The sequence below is a fragment of the Vombatus ursinus genome, unplaced genomic scaffold (genome assembly GCF_900497805.2).
Source record: "Vombatus ursinus unplaced genomic scaffold, bare-nosed wombat genome assembly UNPS02014805.1, whole genome shotgun sequence".
In the NCBI taxonomy this organism is placed as follows: Eukaryota; Metazoa; Chordata; class Mammalia; order Diprotodontia; family Vombatidae; genus Vombatus; species Vombatus ursinus.
Genome location: NW_020954583.1, coordinates 18140587 through 18159613, shown reverse-complemented (window position 1 = coordinate 18159613; position 19027 = coordinate 18140587). Strand labels below are relative to the sequence as shown.

The following is a 19027-nucleotide window of genomic DNA, read 5'->3' as shown; positions in this document are numbered from 1 at the left end:
TAGTTATTTACTTTTTCAACTCTTGAGTTTTTTCCCCCACCTTTACTTACTTCAGTAACATCCATGACTTTGATAGCTGCCAGCTGACCAGTCTTGACATGTCGGCCCTAAGGAATAAAGAAAAGAAAGAACAATCAGAATCAATGCATCTTCCATACCATCATTAATGAAAAACAGAGTAGATAAGAAGTTTCCAGTATAATTACCTCCTTCAGGATTTTCTTCACATTAACAAAAACATATGATGAAATAAAATGACTCTCCATCAAAGATAATATAAATATAATTCGTAATACCAATAAAATGTTATTTAAGATAAATTACCTTCAATCAACAAGACAATTAGTTGTACTGACATGTTCTGCTTAAACATCAGTTCCCTAGCTCTGTTTTCTTAATCATTCATCCATCAAGTCCTAAGCCATTTAGATTAAATTAAATTAAAGATTGATCCCTGCTCAAGCTACCTTATTTTTTCCTTTTATAGAAATCTTGAAGGGTAAAAGAAATGGCCAAATAAATAAACAAAAAAAAATATTTAAAAAAAAAAAACAAAGTTCTACTTTTCAACAACAGAATATGAAATAGAGTGGTTGGGGATATCATGATCCTAAGCATGGCATCACTACAGCCCTAGTTTTACCAAATGAGAATGTTTCTAAAGTACTTTGCAAACATTAAATACTATCAGTTCACATTTATGTAGCAGTTTAAGGTTTATATAGCATTTTCCCTATAACTTCCTTCTGAGGGAGGTAATATAAGCTTTATCAGCCCCATTTAACAGATTAGGAAACTAAAGTTCAAAGAAATCAACGAAGTAACTTGCCCATGGTCACATGGTATTGGTGCCAGGATTCAAACCCAAGTCTTTCCTGATTCCAAGTCCAATCCTCTTTCTTCTACAATACACTGTCTGTGAAACACTAGAGAAAGGTAAGCTATTTCCATTATTCAGTTAACATCACTCTAAATACTGAGTGTGTTACCATGAAGATGTTAAATTTTTTTTTTAAAGGCATGGGAGTATTGTGCTGCATACTGTTCAGGTTATAGGCACACAGGGAAAAACTTGCCTCAAATTTTTTTAAAAAAATATATCCCTTCCTCAAACCTTTTTCTTTCCCTACCCTTCAAAGAAAGAAAAAAAATGTATATGTGGTGCATGTAAGCTACATGCTCTTTTAAAGGGGAGTTAATACAGACCCACTTGTGTATCAAGTTGGCCAACAGCAACGTCTTTCACAAAACCACTAGTTCAAAGCACAATACACAGTACACTCTTACACATCTACAAATAGATGGTTTTACAGGATAATGCAAAATTCTGGAGCAGCATAATACGGTAGAAAGACAGATGGATTTGGAATTAGGAAGTCTGGGTTTGATTCCCAACTCTAATTGATTCCCAGTTGCTTAATTCTCAGTTTCTTCAACTATAAAATGAGGGGGTTGGACTGAATGACCTCTAAGATTCCTTTCTGACTCTAAAACTATGATCTTATGTTCTTCCTCTGAGAGGAATATGAACAGTAAGCCTTAGGACATTAGGAAGTAAAAGACAAAAGAAGTGTGCAAGGAGGAAAAGGAATAGGAAACTGAAGAAGACAGATAGAAAATCTATTTCCGATCAAGGCTTTAAAAATTAAACATTCATTGTTTTCATTAGAATTACCAGAGGATCAAAGAATTGCAAGAGGTAGGAATGGAATTACTGGAAAGTCACTTATGTTTCCTTATTTGCCAAAGGGGCTAACAATGGCTTAAAACTATGTTTCACCGGGCTGTTGTGAGAATCAAGTAAGATAATGTATCCAAAGAGATATATAAATCTTAAAGCTTGATATGAAAGTCAGATATAATTATCAGAGTTGGAAGAGACTTTTACAATTCAGCCCCTACAAATCTATTCTTATTTCCACACCATTTCAAATAGCAGCTTAATGTCATTCTTTTCCCAGCCAAATGATCATTTTCTGATTAAATTATCACAGTCTTTGTTTCTGAATCATCTCTTCCCCTGTCACCAGCCCACCCTTCCTCAAGAAACACTACTGGGTAATTTGGTCATTTTCCTAGATGTAAAATCTTCCCAGACACCTCAAGATTGATTTTTAAAAGGGAAGTTACTAATTCTGCAGCATTTGGAGAGAGGAATATGTGTGTCTATTCTTTCCTCTTGCCTCTATGAAGATAACAATTTTGAACTTCTGATTAACTTCCTAGACTTTCTTAAGAACTGAACTATAAGGCTGTAGGAAAAGAGGGACACTAACTAGCCCCTAGGTGGCACAGTGGATAGAGCCGGTCCTTGAGTCAGGAAGAACTGAGTTCAGATTTGATCTCAGACACGTACTAGCTGTATGATCTTGGACAAATCACTTAACCCTGTCTACCTCAGTTCTTTCACCTATAAAATGAGCAGGAGAAGAAAATGGCAAACCACTCCAGTATCTTTGACAAGAAAACCTCAAATGGGGTCCCAGAGTCAAACAAAGACTGAAAAACAACTGAACAACAACAAATTACTGGTAGAGCTATGAATCTGACTATTTTGGAAAATACTTTGGAATTATAATAAGAAAGTCAAAAACCTGTGCAAACACTTTGGCCCAGTGACACTATTACGCATATATCCAAGGTCAAAGCCAGAGGAGAAAGGTCTCATGTGTACAACAACAACAATAATTATAATAATATTTTTTGTTGTAGCAAGAAACTGAAAACAAAGTGAATGCACCATCCACAGACAATGGCTGAACAAATGGTAGAAGGCATACATAAAAGAAAATTACATTAAAAGAAATTAAAATTACATAAAAAAAGTTAAATTGCAAGAAAATATCAATGAAGGGATTCAAAGAAACATGGGAAGACTTGTATGAAAGAAGAGCAGGGAGAAGAAAACATTACAAGGAGAGCAATATATGCACTATCTGAATATCAATAAAAATGCCCCGGAAAAGTGACTAAACTTGGATTAATTACACAGATCAAGAGCTAATTAAACATACCTCCCTAGTTTGCCATATAAAACAAAAGAAAGTACAGTGGTCCTAGAATGAGGACCTGGGTTCAAATCTCACCTCTAATATTTAATATTTGTGACTGAGCCAAATGGCCAAACTTTGCTGAGACTTAGTATACTTATCAGTAAAAGGAAAAGGACCTCTCATGTCCCTTGTGGATCAACAATCTTATGATCTTATTCTCTTGATAAGAAGGTAGGGTATTAACTGGGCAGAATGCCAGGGGTTCAGTACCAGGCAAAGTTTTTGTTACTCTGTTTTTCTTGTTCTTTGTAGATCTAAGAGGTGAAGGAGTGGGGAGAATAAGGAAAGAAGGATTTCAGGGATGGTTCTCTGGGAGGGGAAGGAGAACTATAGCAATGTAAGGAAACAGAAAATATCAATTTAAAAAAAACTTTAAAAGTAAAATAAAAAGGGTATCAGAAAATGATGATGATGATGTTAAAAACAAAAACTGTATAAAAAAAATTTTTAAACATTCTGGGCCATGGGATTCTACTTATTCTTTTTCTGAACTCCTTGAAATCTGCCCCTCCCAAAATTTAAGATGCATGTCAGACCATGCTTGGCTTTGCTCTCCTCCACCACACTTTTACCCAAGGTCCCCATCATATCTACTTTCCTGTATATTTGCTCATTTTTCTTATGACAGGGAACAGACAACTGTTGGACTTGGGACTGAGAAAGACCTAAGTTCAAATCCTTTCTCAGATACTTACAAGCTATGTGACCCTGGACAAGTCATTTAACCCCTCTCAGCCTCAATCTCTTAATCTGTAAAATGAGGATAATAATAGCACTTATCCCACAGGGTCATTACATGAATCAAATCAGATAACATATATAAAGCACTTTGTGAATCTTAAAGCATTATGTAAATGCTTGCTATTATTATCATCATCATCATCATCATTACTATTAAGCTTGTATTATGGCTTGTGGCTGTAGTCAGATTGCACTTCTGCCTCTAAACCATATGGACTACCCCATTTGGATGCTTTATACCAAAGCAATTTTGGCCCATGCCACTGCTTCCACAATTGCACTATATTCCACATATAACCAGGACCATTTGAAACCAAACTTGCAGTGTTCTAACATCTCTTCTTGCTTCCCTACATACCCTTCCACAACTTCTCATGATGCATCTACTGTCTATCAGCCATTTCTCTGCCACACTGATACACCCCAGAAAATCTGATATAGCAAAAAAAGATACTGATATCAATTACGGATCTGTGATTTCACCAAAGCAGATTCTGTCCCCAAAGGCACAGAGATAACCAAGCCACTCAATCTTTATACATAACGACGATCACAAAAATGCAACGACTAGTGGCCTAACTTCTGGCCATGAGCCTCTCTAAATTTTCCTAGGCTGATCCTAAGATGCACAGTTACTGGGCCTGTCCTAGAAACCTTTCTAACTCGGTAATACCTGACAAAACCTACAATTCCAGGAGTATAAACTTTAATAATTCAGGGTTGCCTCCACAATGCAGCACCAGAAAGAGTTTGGTATATGGATGACATATAAAAGACATCAAAATATTTAGAGTGTTTAAGTTTTCAAAATGTGGGCTGCTGGGTGGCAGACTACACAGAGTGCTGGCCCTGGAGTCAGGAAGACTCATTTTCCTGAGTTCAAATCTGGCCTCAGACACTTACTACCTGGGTGACCCTGGACAAGTCATTTAGTTGTTTACCTCAGTTTCCTCACCTGTAAAATAAGCTGAAGAAGGAAATGACAAATCAATTCCAGTTATCTTTGCTAAGAAAACCCCAAATAGGGTCATGGAGAATCAGACATGCCTGAAAACAACTTAACACACAAAAGTTTTCAAAGCAGAAAAAATATGGTCAAGAAACAATGAACTGGAAAGATTAATTAGAAAATGCATTTACTTCTGTGCTTCTCTGTCGTCTAAGTCCTTAATCAGTGTTTGCTGGTGGCATAAAAGGGAAGACATCTGATATTCACTCACACGGTTTTATAATTTTTGACATAGCCATAACTGCAAAAAAGATTCCCTGTAAAGGCATTTGTCACTAAGGCTTAATAATACTGTCTCAGACACTTGTTAGTTATGTAACTCTGGGCAGGTCACTTTTCCTCTTTCTGCCTCCACCTCTTCTTCTGTAAAATGATAATAATGGCCCCCTATCTCAGAGGATTGTTATGAGGATCAAACAGGATGATATTTGCAATGAAGTTTGCACACCTTAAAGTGCTATTTAAATGCTAGCTATTATTACTATGGCCTTGAGCAGAGTAATTTCCCTTTCTGGGTCTCAGTTTTCTTCATTTGTAAAATAAGTTGAATGGACTAGATGGTTTGTTTATAAGGTCTAACATCAATGACACTATTACAATGTAATAAGAAGAAACTAACTCTAGGGCGGGAGGGCTACAGGAAAAACTATGCAGCTCTTCAAAGCAGTCTAATGATTCTCTCTAAGACACACAGGCATACACGCATGTAAACGAATAAGTTTTATGAAAAGAAATATTAACTAAGAATTTATGAATGCACTTTCTGTTCTTCCTATACAAATAACCCTGAATATAAAAGTCAGGCATTCTTAATTTATTCTGACTCCCCACTGTCTGATTCTAGTATTAATTCTTTTGTAAAGTCTCTCTCCTTAAAAAAAAGTTACAGTCAAAATAAGAGAGATGAGAGGAGAAAATACATAAACTATAGGAGAAAGGTGGGGGGGAGAGGAGAGGTACCTGCACTGTGCTATGGTAGAGAAAGAAGTCCAGAGAGTCTGGAGAAGAACAAGGAGAGTAATTAAGGAGTCAACATGGTTGGCTTGATCCATAAGAGGAAGGGGCCATGAGGGTAGAGGACTCTTCCAGAGTAAGATATTATTTAATCCAAATTACATTATTTGGGTCTCCTTTAAAAAAGCCTGCACCAAGATGACTTTCAATCTGTGTTTAATTCTCACTTTCAAGAGAGGATTAGTAGCAGCAAAGTCTTAGGCTATCTCTCCAGTCACACAATACTGAGATGTTGTCTGTGAAAGGTTGAACTCCTCCAGAGATATTAGGGGCGTACAAGGTAAGACAGCAAGTGGCTACAGGAGGATGTTGATTGAAATGGGTCAGTTGCCATAAAGGCAAGCAGAAGAATTCCTGAAGCAGAAATTCTTAGGAAATAAGAGTTCATAAACTAAGTTCGCAAAAAAGAATGATCAAGTTGCAGTGGCTTGTTTTCAGCAAAGGTAACACAAAGTCTCTGAGGTTAAGAATCATAACCACAAGCAATCATTGCTTTCGTTATCCAGAAAGATTAAGACGGTAAATAACACCGGATTTTTGGGTAAGCTGACTTTATATTTTGAAGGATAAAAGTGGGTGAATAATTCAACAATGGTACCCTGTTCCCCTTACCTCCAGTGTCTGGTTTGGGGGAGGAGTATCAACATTTTAGGGGAATCTACCCCCTAAAATATGTCTACCCATGGTCTAATCCATTTACTTGCCTGCAGACATTTGCAATTCTTTTGAGCTATGAAAATAGGTATCTTTTCAGCTGTAAGTCTTATACCTATATAACATCTGCTTAGTGCCCTGCCCATGGAACTCAAGAATGACTTTCTTCCCTCCTCTCCCCCAAGAGTGTTTTTTTTTGGGGGGGGGGGTGTCAAGGTTTTTAAAAACTGACTCATATCTTTGCTATAAGTCATTTGGATTCCAGAGTTAGGGGAAGGGAAACAATCTGTTTCTAAATTACTTGGTGGCCTACAATTGGATGGATGGAGAAAGAGTGGGAGAAACCTTGACCTGACGGAGCTTCACCCTGAACTACAGGCTTTTTGCTTTTGAATCAGTTCAGCACAAGGAAAAAGAAAAACAGTTTGGCACAACAGCTAAATAAACATATTTGGCATGAAGACTAATGAAATCGGAAAAATTTGAAATCTTGTTGATAAGCCTCTGGTCCTAATTAAAATCACTGCCTTTAAATCACAGGATATATGGTAAGGGATATGAAAGATGTTTTCTAATGAAGTTTTGTTATAACATTCAAAATAAGTCCTTAAATTTGCCTTTTGGCTGAGTCTAAGTTTTACAGAACAAATCTTTTATTAAGGGGATTTGCTCTGTGAAATTTGGATTCAGTCAAAGGGCCACACTTAAGGACCTAGAAGGCCACTTGTGGCTTCAAGGCCACAGGTTCCCCATTCCTGGGTAGTTGAAAAAGCACTAGATTAGAAGCCTCAAAACCTAGGTTCACATCCTAGCTCAAATACCACCTGTTTGACTTTGGACAAGAAAGTCACTTAACCTCTCTGAGTCAGTTTCTTTATTTGTAAAAGAGAGCTCTCCAAGTCCCTTTTAGTGCTGACAGCCTGTGATCTTATGTCTAAAAATTTGATACTTTTTATATTTAAGTATTCTTGGCCGTTGAAAAGGAGCTTACAAAAAGGTCATATTTTTGATATATGTGTTTCTTCTAGTCCAACTTCACACAGGGTTTTTTCTTTGGTATCCTCCCATTGCCCAGGTTGGTTGCCTGACCTTTCAATCCAGGTGCCTATCTTCAGTCCTTTTTCGGCAGGATAGAGAGCTATCATCCTCCTTCCAAAGACAACTAAGTTTAAGGAAGTATCTGATCACTAGAGGTTGTTTTTTGCATTTTAATAGCAGACACATTAAGATCTGTAAGGCAGAATGTCAGATACTATTTAGACAACAGCCTAGCTTCTCTCAAACCAAATCACGTAGTTTTTAGCCCACTCTGACCATTGTTAATGCTAGTCCTGTGCTAGAATTATAGTAATAACAATTCCTGAGGCCTGCAAACCAGCTCCTGTAGTATTAAAAGTTTGAGTAACAAAGTGATAAACAAATCATTTAATTCACCTAAAAGTTCCCTATAAATCTCTTAGTAATTCACACAATAAACATTTGGCAGCCAAGGATTTGAAATTCACTGTTCACCAGAAGAACCCAGGTTCACCAATCACCATACCTCCACAAACCATCTGAGCACAACTTTTATGGAGAAAATCAATTAACAACTGGTTATGCTAAACATAGTAACATTCTGAGCTCTCCTTTTCCCAACAATGGTTTCTGAAGGAATGAATGGAACAGTGCATCATATCAAGATGGCTCCAGGACTTCCTCTAGAGCAAAAGTGTCAAAACATACCTGTGCCCATAAACCTGATGAAAATGTAATTGGAAACTACTTAATAAAATAAACAGAAATATAACATACATAATATGAATAATGTGGTTTTCTTATGAATATGCTACCCATAGGAATCCTTACATAGTTTTGTTGTTCTGTCATTTTTCAGTCTTGTCTGACTCTCTGTGACCCCACTTGGAGTTTTCTTGGCAAAAAGACTGGAGGGGTTTACCATTTCCTTATCTAGTTCATTTTACAGACGAGGAAACTGAGGCAGAGTTAAGTGACTTTCCCAGGGTCACATAGCTAGTAAGTGCTTGGGGCTTAGATTTGAATTCAGGACTTTCCAACTCCAGGCCTGGTGCTCTATCCACTGTTCCACCTTCCTTATGTAATTGAGTGGCTCCCAATTTCTATTTGAGTTTGGCACCACTGCTCTAGAGCACCACCAAAAGAATCTGTTGAAATAAAAACACTTTGATAAACACTTAAGCCTCTTTGAATCCCCCACAGCACCTGGCATGGTGTCTTGCACGCTGTTAAATAAATGCTTGTTGATTGATTAATGCTGCTTTTCCCTTGAGCAACAGTGTAAGCCAGATGCCCTAGGGGTTGTTCCATGCTGCTGGTTAGAAAGCACAACAAGAAAAACAAAATTTACCTTTCAGCATTCCTATTTCTAGAGAGAATTCTCTATTGGTGTTTAATAAAGGATGGATTTGTGACTCTTAGACTGCTAAGCCCTGCTCTGCCTCTGATTACTCTTTGACTCTGTCAGTACATCTGTTTGGGGATGTTATGATGAAGGAAGAACAGACAACTCTTGACTAAATAACCCCTTTTTTATCTTAGGCAGCCCAGCTCAAATAAAATGAGTAGTTCAGACTAAGTGATCACCTAAGGTTCCTTTCTTTGATTCTATGGTCCTGCCATAAATTTTTCCCTAAATATTCTAGTTCTTCATTGATCATGTTCTTGGACCACTTAGCACTTTGCTTACTATTCCTTCAGAGTTAGGCCCTTTTCTCAAATTACATTGTAAATTCCTTAAATGAAGGAGCTTCTACTATTTCTATACCTCCCACAAGAAAGGATAATTCTACTGATACAACAAGCACTTAATAGTTTATCTCTGATTCCCTTAACAATTTACTGAGCTTACTACTGGGTCTTAACCCACAATAAAATAAGCAGGCAGCAAGCACAGCAGGAGGGCCTTGTAGTTCTGTGACCAACAGAATTTGTTTGAACTTCAGAAGTCTTCCCTTTTAGCCACCAGCACACACAGATTAAGGACTTACTACACAGAAGCATAATAAATGCATTTTCTAATTGATCTTTTCCCCCTTTTCTTTTTTTTCCTTTAAGCTATCTTCTCAGTGGGGTTGGAAGAGTGACTGGAATGGAATTTTTTACGTTTCTTGGGATAGTGTTAATAATACCTGAGCTATTAGTTATTGAATGGGTTCTCTGCATACAAAACGTTGCCTATGTCCATCAGTGTCCTTAATGAAAACAGTAAATGTGATGAAAGTATTGCATCCATTCATTCTCAAATCTTTGCAAAGACCTGTTGCTTAAGTACAGGCCATTTGGAATTACAGTTAAGTAAACTTTTAAAATTTTTCTAGTTCCTCACTCTACATCTAGAAATTCTTTATATCTAAAGTTATTTTCCCTATGGAAATTATTTTTAAACCTTTCATTTCCCTATCATCTTCCTTTTTTTTAAAACATTACCACCAGACTGAAAATGTTTTTAATATGCCATTATTTTAAAATATTTTGATACAGGTTAGACTGATTCTGTGAAGCATGATACAAAATATATACTTATAATGCTAATCTAAATACAATCCAACTATTTCCTTAATTCAATCAGTCAATAGGGTTTATTTACTCCTGGGCTAGGACCTAAGAATACAAACAAAATGAATGAAATAATTCTGATTCTCTATAAATTTTCATTCATATAATCTGTTAATTCATAAGGAAGTCTTTTTTTTTTTTTTAAAGACACTTCTCCTGACTCTCTGGACTTCTCTCTCTACTATGGCACAGTGCAGGTGCTTTCCTCAACCCCCTACTCAGTTTCTATTATATACTGTCTTCCCTCATTAAAATTTTAGCTACTTTAGGGCAGGTACTGACTTTGTTTGCATTATATTCCAAGTGCTAAGCACAATGCCTGGCACAGAGTAAATACTTAATAAATGCTTGTTGACTTGACTTAATCCATCTAATTTTTCCCTCTACGGAATAAACCTAAAAGAGAGTCCAACAAAAACATAAAGTTGAGTCTTTTCAGATGGAGGAAGGTGAGAAAACATTTTCTATAGATATCTAACATCTTTTAGGAAGTAACTTTACAAATATATTAAACCAATTGTTCTTAGCTGAGGTAAAAAAGGGCAGAGGGGAGAAAATCGACCTTGAAAGTGATACCTCATGCCCAGCAAATTGGTAAAGATGGTAAAAGACAGGAATAGTTGGGAAAATTGTGGGAAATGGGCCTACTGATACACACTCTTGGTGAACAGTAAATTTTTCCAACCATCCAGGAAATCAATTTGGAATTACACAAAGAAAATTATTAGAAGGGCCATACCCTTTGCCTTTATGCCCTTATACCCAAAGGATGTCAAAAACAAAACTAAAGGCCCCATATGTACCAAAATAATAATAGCAGCATTTCTTTTTTTGTGTTAGCGAAGAACTAGAAATAAAGTGGATGCCCACAAACTGGGAAACAACTAAACAAGTTGGATCGGTGATTGGATTGGAGTTAGAAAGATGAGTTCAAATCTTGGCTCCAATCCTTACCACCAGGGCAAATCCTTTAATCTCAACAACTACATAAACAGACAGAATGGCCAAGTGAAACAATCAAAACTGGAGTCTGCAAAATTATAATAACCAAAGAGGGGATATAAGAAGACACCTCCCCTGGCTTCTTTGCAGAGGTAAAGGGCTAAGGATATGGAATACTGTATATAATCAAGACTTTCTTCATTTCATTTTTTTTTACTTCTTTATTATAAGGGATGGGGTGGAGGGATAGATACAGTGGAAAATGTAACTGGTACAAAAACAAAATATATCAATAAAGACATACAGGAGGGAAAACATTAAGATTGAAGAATCTCCCTGCTCTGTCGAATTTCCACATGGCTAGAGTTAGTAGGGACTGTCTATGTCACCTTTCTAGAGGAAGGGTGGTACCTGACCCAGAGTTTCATAGCTTGTGCTTGCTAACCTTATAAAGAATGTCAACTTCTTGATTTTTGTTTTTTTTTTCTTCCTTCTTTATCTAAAGACACATCAGTTGCCAGGGTGAGGCCAAGAAGAGCTAATTTCATGGGCTGCTTTTTTGGCTTTGTATAGTCAATGAAAATCTTTGACTGCCTGCGGGGTTTCCCTGATGCAGGTTGGTGCGTGACTTTTGGTAATAAACACAGTGGGACAGCTATTGGCCTGTTAAAACTATTTCTATTTCCATGAAGGGAGGTTGATTCTTATGTGGCCCACCATAAGCCTGAAGGATAATAAAACAATGAAACTAAGGCAAATTTGCAATAAAACCAGGTTTAGTAATTGAGCTGTTACGTAAATTCAAGAAATTTACATGTTACCTACATCACAAGTCCTATTCTGATCTCCCAAGTGGCAACTGCCCTCCTCTCCTTCAAAATTACTTTTTATATAGTTTGTATTTTTGGTGGTATTGTTCAACTGTTTTGGTTGTCCCCAACTCTTCGTGACCCCATTTGGAGTTTTCTTGGCAAAGTTACTGGAGTGGTCTGTCATTTACTTCCCCGGCTCCTTTTACAGATGATGATCTGGGGCAAACAAAGTTAAATGACTTGCCCAGGGACACAGAGCTAGTATGTGGCTGAGGCTAGATTTGAACTTGAGGAGTCTTCCTGACTCCACCCCAGACACTCTATCCATTGTGCCACCTAGCTGCCTAACATTTTGCATTTACTGATGTGCATAAACTCACACATTCTCCTGACTGCTTCCCCTTCATCCTGCTCAGTCTGTACATGGAATTCCTACAACTGCCCTTCTTAACATTCAAATAGGTCTGTCTACCTTTCACCCAATCCTAACATATATGCACTTACTTATGGGACTTATTTTTAAAAACAAACAAAAGTTGTTTGTTTGTTTGTTTAAAGTATTTATGGTTGGTCATTTAGACTGTTTGTTTTTTACCAGACCTGTCATTTCATTAAACTAGCTCCCAATAAGGAAACTCCACCTGCCAATGCACACCTTGCTCTGCAATTCAGTCTTATCAGTCTTACCAACTTATCAACTTAGAGTTGCCTCCTACTCCCTGAGAAGTTAAGTGACTTGGCCAAGGCCACACAGGAGAATATGGTAGAGGCCGGAATCCAAGGCCGGCTTTCTATTTTACTCCACCATGCTACCTAGACCGTGCATGTATGGAATTAAAATTTTACTCTATTAATTCCGGCACATGTAGGTTCATATCAATTCTCTAAGATGAACCAGCTCTACTACTTGCTACCCATACAACCCTCGACCAAGTCACTCTCTCTTTTCTGAGCCTATATATTCAGGTTCCTCAATCATCAAAAAAGAAGTTAGCCTGGATGGCTTTTAAAGTCATCCTTTCAACTCTAAATCCTATGAATCCAGTTCTCAGGCATCTATGCAGTTTACTTTTAAAAAGTAACATGAACAATGGCATTTAAATGTTTTTAATAACCATGATTTTAAAAAGAGTCAAAATTAGTGTCTCTTTGACTCTTAACGCTGCAATGTGGGCATAGCAGGATGCTATCCCTCTTATAGAGGGGACTTGATTATGCTTTGTATGAAGTAGACACTTAATGTTTGTTGAGTTGTGATTGTATTTTACTATTAAATTATCTGCACTAGACATGATGGAGACAAATCCTTATGTCCACAATTGTTTAGAAATGTATTTTGAATAACACCATTTTTCCTTTTCATTTGACTTTAACTAAAATAATGCTTCAACTATGGTCATCATTAAAGCCAGTGGCCTCCAAAATGGGAGCCACAGCATAACTTCAATCAATGTGTGATCAAATCAAAAGGAAGATGGGGAGACTGGTCACATCCAACTTTCCCTGGGATAACCACGATTGGAATATGACCACACTGACCCTTCCCCACTACAGCCCAGCACTCCCTCTTCTCAATACCTTTTCCCCAGCCTCACCCCAACCCGTAATTCCCTTGGCTCCTCAAGACAGTTAGAACTTAACCTACCACCACAGCTGGGAAGATGCCACTGGCAAAATTTCACCCACCAATCTCCCAGCAAGTCTACCTCCTGGTGTGGTCAAGTAAAGGATCAGCATCTCAGGCTCTGGGCTACAGGACAATGACCAGGTATAGAAGAAGCGACTTTCTTCCCTTTTACATTTTAGGTGAGTCAGAGTCAGGATGAATAGGCAGATGGATTATGTGTAGATACACAGTCAAATCTCATTACATAATCTCCCCTCTTCTCCCATTCTTCTTCCAAATTTTCCTGTTTCTATCAAGGGCCTCACCATTCTTCCAGTCACCTAGTTTGCAACCTCAGGGTCATCCTAGAGTCACAGGGTGGGAAACCCGCAACCTCAAGGCCGCATGTGGCTCTCTAGGTCCTCAAGTGCAGCCCTTTGACTGAATCCAAACTTTGTTACTTTGTTCTGTAAAACTTGGACTCAGTCAAAAGGCCACAGTTGAGGACCTAGAGGGCCACATGTGGCCTGGAGGCCGCAGGTTCCCCACTCTTGTAACTTCACTTATTTGACATATCTGAGCAGTTATAAATCTTGTCATCTCTATCTCCACATCTCTCCCTTTTGTCCCTTTCTCTCTATTCACACTGTCACCACATGTAGTAGTCCAGAGTCCTATTTTACAACCTAGAAACCCTATATAACCTACATCACCTAGACCAGCATTTCTTAAACTGTGGGCCATGGCAACCAAAGGGGATTGAGACTGAAAAAAGTTTAACAAGCACTGACCTAGACTACTGCAATGGTCTCCTAGTTTTCTTTCTTCCTCAAGTCTTTTCCTACTCCAATCCAGCCTTCCTCCACACTTTCGCCTAAATGACTCCCCTACAACACAGATCAGGTCACATTGCCTCCTTAACCCCCCCACCCCCCCACCCCCACACACCTACCTCAATAAACTCCTGTGACTCTCTTACCTCTAAGATCAAATATATAGTCCTCTGGCATTTAAAACCCTTCACAAAAATAGCTCCAACCCACCTTTCCAAAATTATTGTACATTAACTCCCCTCTCCTGAACTCTACAGTCCAGCTAATCTGTTCTTCTTCTTTATCCTCACACTCACACAAAAATAACTAAAAATATTCAAACATGAATATGGAAATTAAGGTACGATAGATACCATGCATTAAGCAGAACATTGTAAAGAAAGAGGAAAGAATGTGCACTTTAAATTTTCTGCTGAGTTGAATTCAGAAACAATTCACTTTTGCATGTTTTTTTCATTGTCTGTGAACATCTACAGAGGTATGACTAGCATTTTTTCTGACTTATCACCTATTATTTTAATGCTGTATTATGTATCTTTCAATAAAACGTATGTTAAAAAATTCACCTGCTTAGCTAGCTCCATTGATCAAATTAACTGAATAATTAAAATCATTATTTACAAGTAATCCTGTTCCAGAGGAGATAAACAAGACTTTTGTAAATGTAACAAGCACGTTCCGTCAAATTGCGCAACACAGCACAAAAGGTTTTTTGAAGCGTTAATAAATATTATTTGAAGCATTAATAAATAAAAAATATTTAATATTTATTTCACCTTTATTTAACCTTTTTAATTTTAAAATTTTGTGCATGTTTTGTAAATACACACTAACACAGTAGTACATACGTAAATTGTGTGTGTGTATTGAATGTGTGCTGAAGTTTGTTTTTTTTTAATTGATAAAAACATACAATCAAAAAAATGCAGAGACCACTGACTTATGTAGCAACATATTTATGCTTTCTTAGGCTGAGAAATTATAACATCAACTGAACTTTTGGGAATGAATCCACTAAGTTGTACGAGAAATAGAAGAATCAACTGACAGTGAAAAGAGAAGGGGCACTGAGAAATCTAGTAGACAGGAAACTGTGGGGACAGAGACTATGTCTCACCTTTTCTATCTTACTTAGCACAATGCCCTACACAGTAGGTACTCAATAAATGTTCTATGAATCAATGATGTATGAAGGCAGGTGTTTATAATTTATGAGGTATGGAGGACAGAAAAATCGTACTCACTGTCAAATTCCTGCTTTAAAAGTGGAAGAGAAAGGAAGAGGGAGAGAATGTGTGTGTTTTAAAGGAAGAGCTTAAAGTATCTTCCTTATATTGTTTCATGGGAACAAACAGAAACTAACTCACACTAAGCACAATCCATAGCCCCCTATGGAATATTCTCCATGGCATTTGATATATTTCTTGTCTCTGTGTGGGAAAGAAATACACATTATTTAGAAAAGAGGAAAACCCAAATATGTTTTTTTTTTTGCAAGCTGCCAAGATATGAATAATGCCCTAATTCTCAACCTTACCTCAAGCACCCAACCTAGTCAAAATAAGCTACCTGATATATGCCCACAGTGCAATAAATTTAGAACATATGTTTCATGAAAAATCAAGCCACACTAGCTTTAAAATGTAGGCCACTGTGGCAGCGTGTCCCCCTGCCTTCAAGCAGGGCTTTCCTCGACCCATAATCACTAGCTAAATGAGAACAGTGTTAAAGGAATGTTTTAAAATATCAAAGAAGAAAAGATGTCCCCTAAAGCATTTCACTAAACTTGCATTTATTCATTAATTTAACAAGCATTTAATTAAGGGCCTTCTACACACCAAACACTGTTAGATATACAGAAACAAAATACCTGTCCTCAAGAAGCTTACCTTCTAATTTTGTGCTGCCTCTTCTCATTATAGTCATTTGTACTTCTGTCATACCCCCCTGTTACACTTAGAAGTCCCATTAAGTTCAGGGGAAAAGTCTTGGCTAAATGATCTATCTCCCCCAAAAGAGTAGAATATTCTGCTACAGGCATTTAATAAAGGTTTACTGGACTGAATTGTCATAGCTGATGATACTAGCTAACCAACATGGTTCATGGATCAATTAATCTTTTTCTTCCTTTTGCATGCATATAAAAAGTTAACCAGGGCTTCATTATTATGCTTAACAATAACAACAAAACCCAATTCAGGACCATAAGCCCTACAAGCTATTTTTGGTAGGAGAATCTCATTCATTCACTTATTCAGCAAATATATATTTGGTTGTGCATGATCCAAAGATGTATATAGTCCCTGAATTCATGAAGCTTAAAGTCTAAGAGACTAAACTATACTGGGCTCCTGTCTCAACAAAGCACCTGGTATTAAAATTAATTCTTTATTCCTCCTCCTCTTTAGTGGATTTAGAATTTCTGAACTTCACCAATCTTGTTATGATCCAACTCTAAGAACACTGCTCCATTAATTTCCCTGCAGCACAGATTCTGATAAATAAAACCATGTGAAGCTCTGTTTTGAAAAGCACATTTCAGAATCACAATACTTCGTGAGGATCACATCTTTCCAGAATCTTAATGCTTTTCATAGTTATCCAGTACAGCGAACAAAGGGAAGGGCAGAGAATGATCATTTAGAAACATATATGGAACACTTAATCCTATCAGATTTATTGAAGAGTAAGGAAAAAAAAAACCCTGCCTTTTTTATTTGAGGGGTTGGGAGTTATCCTACCAATGGACTGGAGGGTGCCCTGTTGCCCACAAATACACCACTCTTAACACACAAAGTTCCTAGAAAACATGTTGTCTGTAGAAATGATGTAAAGTGGATCTGATTTTTCTTATCACGTTGGTTGGTTGTTGTCCTTCTTTCTCAAAGAGAATCAAAATAACATCATTATTTTGGGGAGTCAATGTACAGTGTTTGTGACTGTCGCTGATCAGAACAAGACAAGCCCAGAAGACGCTACCACAGGTCGGGTGCAAATAGTCTGCGTGAACATTTGGAGTGGAGGTGGCTCTAAATTTGCACATTTCACATTTAGCTTAGTAAAGGAGCAATTCAAATCCTAGCCACGTATACTCCTAAAATTTTACATACAAATGTGTACGTAAGTGTTCACACATATATTCACTAACATTCTACCTAATCAACTAGTTTTTGTGAAAGCAGAGAGTTTCAAGTTAAAATGGATATGAGAGGTCATCGAGGACCACCCTATACAAGCAAGAATTTGGGAGCACCACAGCAGAAGCATGAGCACTGCAGTCAGAAGACTTGGGTTCAAAATCCCACCTGGGCAACTTTGGGTAAGTCATAACCTTCCTGAGTCTCAATTTTCTCATCTATAAAAGGAGCAGGTTAGATTAGCTGGTCCAGGTGATCCTTCTCAACTCTAGAACTCTGGTTTTCTGTTCCTACAAAACAGTTTTTAAAAGATCTCCAGTGATAAATTATATACCTGCAGATCAGTAGCATCAAACTCAAATAAAAAGATCTCTGTGGGAAACATAGTCTTAGAAAACCACAAATTAACAGTATGTGTTGTACTGTATTTGTATTTTTCTTGTTAAACATTTCCCAATTACATTTTAATCTGATTTAGCCTGCACTTGGTCTGTGGATTTGATACCTCTGCTGTAGAATGTCTATCATGAAACTTTGGTACATATATATAAATGAACTACTCAACTGAATACTTTAATCAAGGGCTGCCAGAACTTAGTCAAAATCAAGCTCTGTACATTGTGGCAAGTAATGATGGAGAAACAAAATAAACAAAAGATACTGTCACCATAATCCTGGTCAAGTAGGAAATACAAATGTCACCCATGTTTTAAAAAAAAAAAAAAAAAAAACTGATGTTAGAGGGTTAAGTGACTTGCCCTGGGTCACACTGCCAGAAGATGTTTAACTAGAAGGCACCTTAGAAACTACCTATTTTTACCCACTCATTTAATAGATGAAGGTCTGAGACCCAGAAAAGTTAAGGGAAATGAGGATTAAATCTCAGTCTCTAGTACTGCCCAAGAACATTACAATCGAAGGGCAGCTAGTGGACAGAGAAGGCCCAGAGTTCAAATCCTGTCTCAGACACTGATGAGCTATGTGACTCTTGGCAAATAACTTAACTTCTTTTGGCCTCTGCTTCCTAATCTGTAAAATGAAGATAATGAAAGCACCTACCTCACAGGGTTGTAAGGAACAAATATAATTAATAATGAACAAAGACAATAAATAACAAAAGTAATTTACATAAAGAACTTTGCAAACCTTAAAGGGCTATACAAGTAGTAGTGGTAGTAGCAGCAGCAGCTGCAGGAGCAGTAGTCATCAAAGAAGCAAAAACCAACACATGAAATAACTGATGAATTGAGTTGTATTGTATACTGATATATGGAAATATATGAACACATGAAAGCATATATGAATGCTAAATTATACAGTACATACAAGAGAATATAATACAAATACTTTATAATATTCAAAGACTTCAGTTACCTATTACCTAGGATAGTTAGGCTATAAATAAACAGAAAAGAGGGAGGGATGGCAAACCAGGTGAGGCAAATTATAAAGGTTAAATACTTATCAGTCTGACAAAGCCCTGAAAGATAAGCGGATAGGAAGGTCAACAAGACTTTTTTTGGTGGAACTGATAAACTAGATGAAGGAAAAATAAGCATGTCAATCACCATATGTGTAGGACTGCTTTCTGTGACTGCCTTAGTACCAGCATCTTAAAATTTAAAAAAAAAAAAAAAAAAAGACATCACC

General features: G+C 37.2%; 1 protein-coding gene across 14 annotated transcripts in view; it reads right to left on the bottom strand.

The window, feature by feature from the left end:
- Positions 1-19027, bottom strand: part of MAP4K4 (mitogen-activated protein kinase kinase kinase kinase 4) — a 265608-nt gene that overhangs the window by 141341 nt on the left and 105240 nt on the right. For all 14 annotated transcript variants that reach the window (XM_027874150.1, XM_027874151.1, XM_027874154.1 and 11 more), the window contains exon 3: positions 51-107. In XM_027874150.1, coding sequence (XP_027729951.1) covers positions 51-107 — 57 coding nt within the window. The remainder of the gene's footprint in view (positions 1-50; positions 108-19027) is intronic.